The sequence below is a fragment of the Schistocerca gregaria genome, chromosome 6 (assembly GCF_023897955.1).
Source record: "Schistocerca gregaria isolate iqSchGreg1 chromosome 6, iqSchGreg1.2, whole genome shotgun sequence".
Classification (NCBI taxonomy): domain Eukaryota; kingdom Metazoa; phylum Arthropoda; class Insecta; order Orthoptera; family Acrididae; genus Schistocerca; species Schistocerca gregaria.
The window spans coordinates 542,473,687-542,485,936 of NC_064925.1; the positions used below are offsets into that span (position 1 = coordinate 542,473,687).

General features: G+C 42.9%; 1 protein-coding gene across 1 annotated transcript in view; it reads left to right on the forward strand.

The window, feature by feature from the left end:
* LOC126278459 (uncharacterized) overlaps positions 1-11,629 on the forward strand; it is a 50,042-nt gene extending 38,413 nt beyond the window's left edge. The window contains exon 4 of the mRNA XM_049978591.1: positions 9,065-11,629. Within this exon, the coding sequence (XP_049834548.1) occupies positions 9,065-9,170 (106 nt within the window). The 3' untranslated portion in view covers positions 9,171-11,629. The remainder of the gene's footprint in view (positions 1-9,064) is intronic.
* Positions 11,630-12,250: the final 621 nt, after the last annotated feature.

Genomic DNA, 12,250 nt, shown 5'->3' on the forward strand with positions numbered 1-12,250 from the left:
GGTTACCAAATAACCCTGTGACGAAACGCGCCGCTCTTCTTTGGATCTTCTCTATCTCCTCCGTCAACCTGATCTGGTACGGATCCCACACTGATGAGCAATACTCAAGTATAGGTCGAACGAGTGTTTTGTAAGCCACCTCCTTTGTTGATGGACTACATTTTCTAAGAACTCTCCCAATGAATCTCAACCTGGTACACGCCTTACCAACAGATATTTTACAGAAGTAACTGCTACCAGTGTTTGTTCCTCTATCATATAATCAACAATAAAGGATCCTTCTATCTATGTATTCGCAATACATTACATTTGTCTATGTTAAGGGTCAGTTGCCACTCCCTGCACCAAGTGCCTATCTGCTGCAGATCTTCCTGCATTTCGCTACAATTTTCTAATGCTGCAACTTCTCTGTATACTACAGCATATCGGCGAAAAGCCGCATGGAACTTACCTGACGTTTCGTCCAAGGCTACGTTGGACATCTTCGGGGGTGCTCCTGGTTGTGCTGAGTCTTGCCGACGAGTCGGACTTTTTTTCCCTTTATTGTAATTTTCATACCTATACAGATACATAGGTAGGCTGGCAGCAGCATCGTACGCTGCTCTACAGCTTTCGATTTTCCAATGAGAAAAAAATTAAGAAGATACATAATAGGTAGAGTGATGGGTAGAAAACAGTAGACACACAAAAATACAAAACACGGAGCAGTTCACACTCGATGAAAATTACACTGAAACACTTTGGCACGGCGCACAAAAACTGACGATTCGACAGCACAGGTGAACGTAGGAGTGTGACGGTGAACACTAACAAAAACACGACGGCACACACACGAGAAACTGATGGCGATGATCTCCGGCGTGCAAACGTCCACGTAACGTGTGCGAGTCCGGGGACCTGCCAAAAGGGGAAGAGGGGTGACGGGGAGGGAGAGGGGAGAGCAAAGATGCCAATGTCAGAGGAGACGGGAGGAGCAGTAGACGGACGGGGCTAGGGGAAGCCCAGGGGACGAGTGGGGAGAAAGGGAGGAGGGGGGAAGGGGGAGAGAAGGGAGAGAGGGTGCCCAAAGGAACAAACACAGGAACAGGGAAGGAGGATCAAAGTTGGTAGGGGGTATGGAGGGGAGGAGGGCATCATCAGGGAGGGGGAGCTGGCGGAAGCCACCTTGGGAGAGGGTGTGGGGAGTGGAGAGATGGTGAGCAGCTGGGACATGTAAGTACAGGCTGGAAGTACAGGCGTGGCAGCGGACGATGGCGGGAGAGGATTGGAGAGACCAGCGGGTGAGGAGGATCGAGTTTACGGGAGGTGTAGAGGATCTGTATCCGTTCGAGGAAGAGGAGGAGGTGGGGGAAGGGAATTAGGTCGTATAGGATCTGTGTGGGGGAGGGGAGACGGATGCGATAGGCGAGGCGAAGAGCATGTTGTTCCAAGATCTGAAGGGATTTGTAAAAGGTAGGGGGAACGGAGATCCAGGCAGGGTGGGCATAGCAAAGGATAGGGCGAATAAGGGATTTATAGGTATGGGGGATGGTGGAGGGGTCCAGGCCCCAAGTACGGCCTTAAAGGAGCTTGAGGAGACAGAGTCGGGAGCGTGCCTTGGCTTGGATCGTCCGGAGGTGGGGTGGGGGGGGGGGGGGTCCAGGAGAGGCGACGGTCGAGGGAGACACCAAGGTTCTTAAGGGTGGGCGTGAGGGCGACAGGACGGCCATAGATGGTGATGTAGAAATAGAGGAGGCGGAAGGAAGGGTTGGTTTTGCCTACAATGATCACCTGGGATTTGGAAGGATACGAGTCCGACGTTGAAGAGCGGCCTAAATACCGTGGAAAGTGGGCGTGGTCTGGATTTCATGTGATAGCAGACATAAACCTTGTCAAAGATAAAATTTTTTTAACCATAGTACATCAAAGATAAAAACTTCTCATCGATTCTGTAGCGCTACAGTCCATATATCAGTGAGTTTTATGGCCTCTTCTTTTCTGTTAAAATTATCCCCATGTTTATATATTTCGATGGCTCCTCTATATAGCCGTGGATAATAGTTCGTGATAGTACATAGAACTTCAGTTTCCGAAAATTTCACTACGTGATCACCTGATTGAAGAGCATGTTCCGCTACGGCTGATTTGTCTGTTTTCCCTAGTCGGCAAAGACATTTATGTTCCTTCATCCGTGTATTCACACTTCTCTTTGTAGTTCCAATGTAGACCTTTCCACATGTACACGGAATCTTGTATACACCACTTGCAGACAGAGGAGGACGTTTATCCTTAACGGAACGAAGTGCTTGGCCTATTTTCTTAGCTGGTCTGAATTTCGCCGGCCGAAGTGGCAAAGCGGTTCTAGGCGCTACAGTCTGGAACCGCGCGACCACAACGGTCGCAGGTTAGAATCCTTCCTCGGGAATGGATGTGTGTGATGTCCTTATGTTAGTTAGGTTTAAGTAGTTCTAAGTTATAGATGACTGATGACCTCAGACGTTAAGTCGCATAGTGCTCAGAGCCATTTGACCATTTGGCCTGAAATTCGGTCGAACGTCATGTTTCCTTAGAATCTTGCCAATTTGATCCGTTACTTTTTTGATAAAGAGTAGAGAAGCCGTGTTCTTCCATCGCAGTGTCCTCTCGTTGTCCTTGGGCCTCCTGTTATTCGGTCGCAAAACTCTATTTATTTCCTTACTAGAGTACCCATTCTTCTCAAAAGCCTGCTTTAGATGTTTTAACTCGGCGTCCAGGTGTTCGGGCGTACAAATCCTTTTAGCTCTGTCCACTAGACTTTTAATTTTACCTCTTTTCTGTTGTGGATGATGATTGGAATTCTTATGCATGTATCTGTCGGTATGTGTAACCTTCCGAAAGACTTTATGTTTCAACCTGCCATTAGTCTGTCGCATGACGAAGACATCCAAGAAGGATATTGCATTGTCTTTCTCCATTTTCATGGTAAATTGGATTTTTTGATTTATACTATTTAAATAACAAAAGAATTACTCTAAAGCTTTCTTGCCATGTGACCAAACAACAAATGTATCATCCACGTATCGGTACCATCTACATGGTTTCTTACTCGCTTTTTCCAGGGCTAATTGTTCGAATTTTTCCATCTAAAAGTTAGCAATCGTAGGGCTCAATGGATTACCCATGATCACACCATCAACCTGTTCATAAAACTCATCTTACCACTGGAACTGACTAGCGGTCTGAATAAAGCAGAAGAAAGTGGACAGAAAAGTGATAAGACTAATACACAGTCTTGCTAGGTGACTCAGTTAAACATGTTATAGGGGAGTATGAGAAGCTTCAGACACAGCCATATTTTACACTTGGGTAATACTGGATAGGCAGCATCCCTTCCACGCCTGTCAGTTAATTTATGATTGTGTTCGATGAACAGTCTATCACATTTTATCTTTGTAAGTTTCCCTTCCTGGTGTCTGAAGGGAAGCTGAATTTGCTCAATCTCTCTGTCATCTCACTGAGTTACATTCATGTGATCTTCAGATGCCTTGTCATTGTTCACCGCTCTTACCTTGAGCGTACCACCGTTCTCCTCACAGCGTTTTGCAGTGACAGAGCGAGATGACAATTGTAAAACACTGGACTCGTATTCGGGAGATTGGCGGTTCAGATCCCTGGTTGACCATACAGATTTAGGCTTTCCATAATTTCCATAAATCAGTTTAGCCGAACGCCAAGATGGTTCCTTTCAAAGTATATGGTCAATGTTTTCACCCTCCTTGTGCAATCCTAGCTTGTCTTTCGTCCGTAAAATGCAGAAAAATCATCAATGGATTACGAGATGAGGACGCAGAAGGCAACGGAAACCACTGCATTAAAGATAAATAATGTGTTTCTCTAGGACATGTGGCCTCTGATTGAAAAAAAAAGTCATGATAATTTTTTACATTGGCAAACGATTCTGGAGTAGTCCCAGAATCGAATCCCAGGGAGTGGGCGACCAAGGAGGGGGAAAGGGATGACCACGAGAAAAAAACACAGTATCTAACAAGAAAATTCTACGAGTCTGATTGTGGTATGTCGGAAGTCTGAATGTGGCAGGTCGGCTGGAACATCTCAAAAGCGAATATAAAAGTTCAGACTAGATATAGTGGGCATCAGTGAAGTGAAAATGAAAGACGATAAGGACTTCTGGTCAGATAAATATGCGGTAATGTAAAAACGACAGTAGAAAATGATATAATGGAAGTCGGATTCGTCATGAATAAAAAAGAAGGTAAGCGAGCGATTTACAGTGAACAATTCAGTGACAGGATTCTTCTCACTGAATCAACGACAAATCAATGCCAGCAAAACTAGTTCACCTATACACATTGACTCTACCAGCAGAAGAAGAAGCGATAGATAACGTATAAGGGGCGATGAAAAGGTTTTAGTTCGAAGGCCATACAGTTCAGGATCGGTATGCCAAATCAGGCAAAGACGCCGTGATCATTGAGCAACCATCTCATCGATGCACCAGATTGAAGGTATCCGTTCGGTAAAACACCGTGTCCTGCTGTGTGAAGAAGTCCGTAACTGCCTGCTGCACGTCCTCGTTCCAAAGGAATCGCCGGCCATTCGAGGCTTTTTTTAAGGGACCGAAGGAGAGATAACTGCATAGGGAGAGATCAGGATTATAGGGCGGGCGCTCGAGAGTCTCGCTCTTGAGTTGTCGTAACTTCTGCGTTACGTCATTTGTGATATGAGAGCGTCTTGTGTCAAATCGCGACCGTCACGGACTTCATGTTTTGTCATTTACCGCAAGCACGCCCGAAAGATACGAATGCCACACTAATCCCTCGCCTAGATGCCGGTGCTTATATACGCCAGTAGGAGCAACGCTACATTGCGCTACACTGCGGCAACTTCCTGAAACAGGAACTTTTTGATCGCCCCATACATATGAGGACACTGAACGTATAATTCAGTATCTACAGCTTGAGGAAAATTTGATAATCAAGGGTGTAGTGAACGTTATAGTAAGGAAAGTAATGGCAGACATAGTTACTAGAGAATATGGCCACAGTGCAGGCATAAGAGAGGGTAAAAACTGAGTTCTGTGTTAGATTTCTGCTACTAATGGCGATGGTACTATTTAAATATTACAGAAGTTTGAGGTTTACTTGGAAACGTCGAGTAGACACGGGAGGATTCCAGCTGGAGTAGATCGTGGTCAGACAGAGATTCGGAAATGCGGTGTTTGATTGTAAGGCTCAGTCAGGAGCTGATGTAGACAACAGTCAAGTAACAATCAAGTAATGACGGAGAAGAGGCTGAAGTGTGAGAGAATCGCTCGGAAGAATCAATGTGAAAAGAGGTTGAGTACTGAACTACTCAGAAATGATGAGGTACTTTTATAAGTTCTGTAAGACTGCAGGTACAGTGGTAGTGAATATCATAATAGGCAGTATAGTTGAAAAGGAATGTACATCTGTAAAACTGAGAGCCACAGAAGATGGACGACGAATATAGGTAAGTGGAAGATAACCCCAAAGAAACGTTGTGTAACCGAACAACTATTTAAACTCATTGAAGTAATAAGTATTGAAATAAATGGAAAATGCAGGGAACCAAGACGATATGACTGTAGGAAAAATGTATGCATGAGGAATGCCACTGTTAAATGTAGATTGGAGACAAGATACGTGGAACAAGTCCATTGAAGACCTCTATGGGGTGGGGAGGAGGGGGGGGGGGGGGCTAACTATCTGATGAAGTGACAGAAGAAGTGGGGGTAAACATGATGGAAGACATAGGGGATCAAGCATTAGAGCCAGAGTTTAACACAATTTTGAAAGTGTTGCCATCAAATAAGGCGGAAAGCATACATAACATTGCTTAGAAATTTTTAAACTCGGAGGAAAAGGTACTCAGACAACTATTCAAATTGGTGTATAGACTCTATGAGACCAGAGACATAATGTAAGATTTTCTGAAAATTTCATCCACCCTATCCGATAGACAACAAGGGAAGATATATATGACAACTACCGCATAACCAGCTTAACAGATCATGCATCCAAGTCACCCACAAGAATAATATACAAGAAAAGTCTTTCACATAGGTAAAGGACCTGGAGAGGCAGTTCTGGCGTTTCGCTTGACGATGGAAGCAAGAATTAAGAAAATCAGGACATATTTGTATGATACATCAGCCTAGGAAAAGCTTCCGCTAATGTAAAATGATGCAAGATGCTCTTAATTCTCGTGAAGACAATGATAAGTTACAGGCAATGATGGGTAATATAGAGTATGTACAAGACCAAGAAGGAAAAATAAGACTGGTAAACCATAAAAGTATACTTATTATTTTCTTGTTTTATTTTTTATGTATTAGCGCCTTTATCTTCTCACATGTCTCAACGACGTTATCTAATATGTTAGTGCATTCATGCTATTTTGTATTGTCTCAAATATACGAGTCGCTTCGAAATCCACCTGTCGAACAAACTTGTAACTAATTCAAACGAAGAAAAGGAAAAAGCCAGAAATTAAATGCACTTTAAATTCCAGAATAAGCATGTACGTTATTCTGAATCATTTGATTGCATGTAGCTCATTCTTACACTCCACATCATCATTATCTTCATCATCGTCAGCAGCAGTAGCATCTTGAACAGTTTCCAGCCCCAGGCTGGGTCTATCTCGAACATAAGCCTCGCCATCTAGTTCTGTTTTCCCACCATGTATCTGTGATCATTCTGGTTCCGCCCTTGCCTCTTTATTTCACCACACTCTTCCACACCTTTCAGTCATCTATCCCTTGCTCTTCTTCTTGGTCGTTTGGTTCCCATCGTCTTCTTGGGAATCATCTTGTTTTCCATTCTCTTTAAGTGCCCATACAATTTTTGCCTTGATGTTTCTAGCCTGCTCTCCAAGGGTTCCTCTTTCACTATTTCCTTACTCTTTCATTCCTCATCCTATCTCTCGTTGTCACTCGTAACTTCATTTCCCATGCCTGTAATATGCTTACATCACTTTCCTTCAATACCCTTGTTTTAGTTGCATAGATCAGCTTTGAGACAATAACTTCTATACATTACTTCTTTGTATTTTTGTGTGCCGTTTTTGTTCCAGAACAGGCTCCTTACACTAACCTCTTTCTCATTTCTACAATTTTTCTCTACCACACTTATCAAGTTCTTGACACTTTCCAACTTCATCAATTGTTCTCCCGCAATCCTTATTCCGCTTGTTGGGGTACCATTCTTTCTGGATGTAATCAGGACCTCACATTTGTTTACAATAAATTTCAATCCATACTGTGAATCTCCTCTTTCATGTTTCCTCAGATCATTAAACTATCCGCGAGCACCATTGCTTCCATCTTGTCTTCTCCAGTTTTTATGCGACCATAGTCGCTGCCCTGTGTCGCACCACTCGTTTGCTAGAACCAATCTACATCTACATACATATTCCGCAATCCACCATACGGTGCGTGGCGGAGGGTACCGCGTACCACAACTAGCATCTTCTCTCCCTGTTCCACTCCCAAACAGAACGAGGGAAAAATGACTGCCTATAAGCCTGTGTATAAGCCCTAATCTCTCTTACGTTAGCTTTGTGGTCTTTCCACGAAATGTAAGTTGGCGGCAGTAAAATTGTATTGCAGTCAGCCTCAAATGCTGGTTCTCTAAATTTCCTCAGTAGCGTTTCACGAAAAGAACGCCTCCTTTCCTCTAGAGACTCCCGCCCGAGTTCCTGAAGCATTTCCGTAACACTTGCGTGATGATCAAACCTACCAGTAACAAATCTATCAGCCCGCCTCTGAATTGCTTCTATGTCCTCCCTCAATCCGACCTGATAGGGTCGAGCAGTACTCAAGAATAGGTCGTATTAGTGTTTTACAAGCGGCCTCTTTTACAGATGAACCACATCTTCCCAAAATTCTACCAATGAACCAAAGACAACTCTTCGCCTTCCCCACAACTGCCATTACATGCTTGTCTCACTTCATATTGCTCTGCAATGTTACGCCCAAATATTTAATCGACGTGACTGTGTCAAACGCTACACTACTAATGGAGTATTCAAACATTACGGGATTCTTTTTCCTATTCAACTGCATTAATTTACATTTATCTATATCTAGAGTTAGCTGCCATTCTTTACACCAATCAAAAATCCTGTCCAAGTCATCTTGTATCCTCCTACAGTCACTCAACGACGACACCTTCCCGTACACCACAGCATCATCAGCAAACAGCCGCACATTGCTATCCACCCTATACAAAAGATCATTTATGTAGATAGAAAACAACAGCGGACCTACCACACTTCCCTGGGGCACTCCAGATGAGACCCTCACCTCCGATGAACACTCACCATCGAGGACAAAGTACTGGGTTCTATTACTTAAGAAGTCTTCGAGCCACTCACATACTTGGGAACCAATCCTATATGCTCGTACCTTAGTTAGGAGTCTGCAGTGGGGCACCGAGTCAAACGCTTTCCGAAAGTCAAGAAATATGGCATCCGTCTGACCCTTCATCCATGTTTCGCAAGATATCATGTGAAAAAAGAGCTAGTTGCGTTTCGCAGGAGCGATGCTTTCTAAAGCCATGCTGATGCATGGACAGCAACTTCTCTGTCTGAAGGAATTTCATTATATTCGAACTGCTGAGAATATATTCGAGAATCCTGCAACAAACGGATGTTAAGGATATTGGTCTGTAATTTTGAGGATCCGTCCTTCTACCCTTCTTATATACAGGCGTAGCGGGACTTTTCGTTGGGCATTTTTTTTTTTTTTTCATGTGAGGCCTTTTCCCTTCCAGAGTTTACTTCTACCTCTTTTACGTGTTATATTCAATGTCGTTTGGATTTAGGAAGTGCGCAAAGTATTCCTTCCACACTATCTGTTTAATCTCTTCCCCAATTCTGTCCATCACTGCTGCATCCTTTGTCAAACCTCTCTTCTTACCAATTTCACATAGTACTTCTTATACTTCCTCTATTGTCTTGCTCCACCTTTCATTCTTCCACTCCTCATCCAAGCAGTAAATATAATAAGTGTTTTCGGTAGCAGATCGCTGTGTTCATGTGGTTCTTGTGTTTTCTGCCTTAGCCTGCTGAACGCGCTGCCGCCACACCCCGTACTGGACGCCTTCCGCAGCGGCGCGCAGCTGCTCGGCGGCGACTGCGACCAGTATCTGTGTGTGACGGCCAACTGACACTCGAGGACAACCAGCAGCTGTACAATGCCCTTCTCGACACTAGACCACGTTCTCGCTTACGGGTTGTGAGTGCGTTCACATCCAGTGATAGTGTCTCAATAGAATGTTTCTGGGAGTATGCCCAGATCTTTAGGGCTATGGAACTTACTGAATCAATCAACTGACTCTCGGATGTTTCCATATTGTGTTAGCTGCAGGGTGAAGCAAGAGACAAGTCAACAGCTCCACGTAGCCCTATGTGTATCACTCTCCCATAGTAAGTTGTTAGATGCAGCTGTAACGCAATATATACAGGTGACAGGCGTTTCCCTGTTATTCTATCATTTCCGCTAGTGCCCGCGAGGATCACGCGGGCTCTGACGGATCAAAGCAGTTCCCGTTTTTAGTTTTGTGGTTATGGAGCGTCATCAATTTTCCTACATCTTCGTCTTCGTTTCCCCTCTATCCAACATCTGGTCGGGTTGGGGTACTTTGCCACTTTACTCTGTCTCTCCACCATTGTTCTTCGACAGTTTGGTTCCATAGCACGTCTCTCTTCCTTAAACTCATTTTTATTGTATCAATCCATCTTGTTCTCGGTTTTCCTCTTGGCCTCTTGTATTCAATCTTGAACTCCATCATTCTTTTTGGTATTCTTCACTCTCCCATCCTCTTCACATGCTCAGACCATTTTAATCTATTCGTTTCAATTTTCTCAGTCAACTTCTTCAATCCAATTTGCTTCCTAATATCTTCATTTTTCACTCTTTCTCTCCTCGTCTTCCCTAGCATACTTTTCAGAAACTTCATTTCACTGGATTATATCCTACTCTCCTAGTCGTAATCTAAGTATCTGAGCCGTAAATTGGTATGGGTGTGAAGTATGTCTTGTATAGCGCTAGCTTGCACCTCATTGGCACTTCCCTTCCCCACATCAAGCCCCTTACACACTGGTAAAATGTACTACTCTGTTGTATTCTTTTGCTAATGTCTGTCTCCAAACGAGCATTCCTAATTAATACACTTTCCAAATATTTAAAGCTGTCCACTATTTCAATATCCCGTCCCTTAATATGAATTTGTCCCTTACCCTCTCTATCCCCTCTGGTTACCAGCATGGTCTTGCTTTTCTCCACATTAAATTTCATTCCATATTTCTCGACCTTATCATTTAGGATGTCTATTTGTTTTTGTACCTCCTTACTGCTTGTTCCCCACACCACAATATCATCAGCAAATAGTAACAGCTGCATCCCCCCTCCTCTATGGGCTTCTTTCGTCCTTTGACTGTTACATCCATCACCATTATAAATAGTAGTGGTGATACCAAACTTCCTTGTCTTACTCCCATAACATTCTTAAACCATTCAGTTTTTCCAAATGGTGCCTGCACACAACTGGAGCTTTTTTCATACATTGCGTGGATGACTTCAAGTGTTTGCTTTCTGTTCAAGGGTGCCCATACCTTTTCCCTGGGAACACTGTCATATGCTATCAGTAGGTCGAGAAATGTCATTACCAGACCTTTCCCATACTCCCAATGTCTATCCATCAACTGCCTCACGCTAAGGATTGGGTCCACTGTTGATCTACCATGACGAACGCCATACTGCTCCTCTTCTAATTGCCCTTCCACTTTTTCTCTCACTCTTCTTTCCAGTGTCCCCTCCATTATTTTTTCTACTTGGGATATGTGTGTGATCCCTCGATAGTTGTCACATACTTTCCTGTCACCCTTCTTGAAAACTGGGATTATTATTCCCTTTCTCCATTCTTCAGGTACACATTTTTGGGTCAAAATGCATCTTATTAGTTTTCTACAGTTAGGCCATATTTAAGGAGGATTCTGCGGCAAAATACGTGGCCAGTTTTATAAACTGCCTTGGTTACAAATGATCTGTTTTTATTACAGAAATGGGTTGAGCGGTGGAGTAACTCAGTAATGTATTTTTAATGTCATTGGACTTAGACGTTCCTGATTGCTTTTCCGTACGTATAAGCCACAAAGGAAAGAGTATACAGGGATAACAAATTTTTCTCTACGAGGAGTAAGTCATTCTCCGATTTTGAGACAATTTGTAATAGTGTAGAACACTATTTCATTCATTTGTTCATATCAGAGTACACTATCATTCACCGTAGTCAGGATGCGATTGATAATTTCATTAAAATTCTAGACCCATTATATTCCTGCAGGAGGAAAACGTGACGTCCTGCACATTGGGTCTCATGCGACCTGAAGCCATTCACATGTAGCAGTCCTTGAATAGATCCGATTAACAGATTTCATCGAAAGGAGGTGAAAAACCATTCTGTATTTTGAACACTGATTAAAGCAGTGTGAATGCAGATAGTAAATGTCAATGGTTTGTTCTATTAACATGTATCTTAAAATATAAAGGTATTTTGTCAACAAGGGCATTAAGAATATTGTAAATTATTTATTTGAACGACAATAAAGATTTGTTATATTGAAATAACTATCAGTTTATTTTTTCCATTTCATATCCTTTCCCCATTTCTTCATTTATATCAACTACAACACTATTTTGCAGCATTTAATCCTTATTTGTTATGACTATTATTAGATTTAATTCTGTACTATTTTGCTGTGAGTAGGTGGCCATTATTTCGTATTTGCGCTATAATTAAATCAAAATTGCACTGTATTTCTGCAATAATGGCAATTGTTAATTTTCTTCCAGTTGGCTATTGGGTTGTAACGAGCAAGATATGAAGTGCCGTTTTTCATCTCAGAGCAGCAGTTGCAATTCCCTTCCTGAATTATTCGCTAGACGTATTCCAACCTCTGCCTTCCTCTACAGTTTTCACCCTCTGCAACTCCCTGTACTACTATGGAAGTTATTCCCTGATATCTTAAGAAATGCCCTCTCATCCTGTCCTTTCTCCTTTTCAGTATTTTTGCTATTGTCCTTTCCTCGCCGACTCAGCGGAGAACCTCCTCTTTCCCTAGCTCATCGGTCCACCTAATTTTGAACATTTTTCTGCAGCAACACATCTCAGATGCTTCAATTCTCTTCTGTTCCGGCTTTCCCACAGTCCATGTTTCACACAATAGAAACTCGGTATTTTACAGA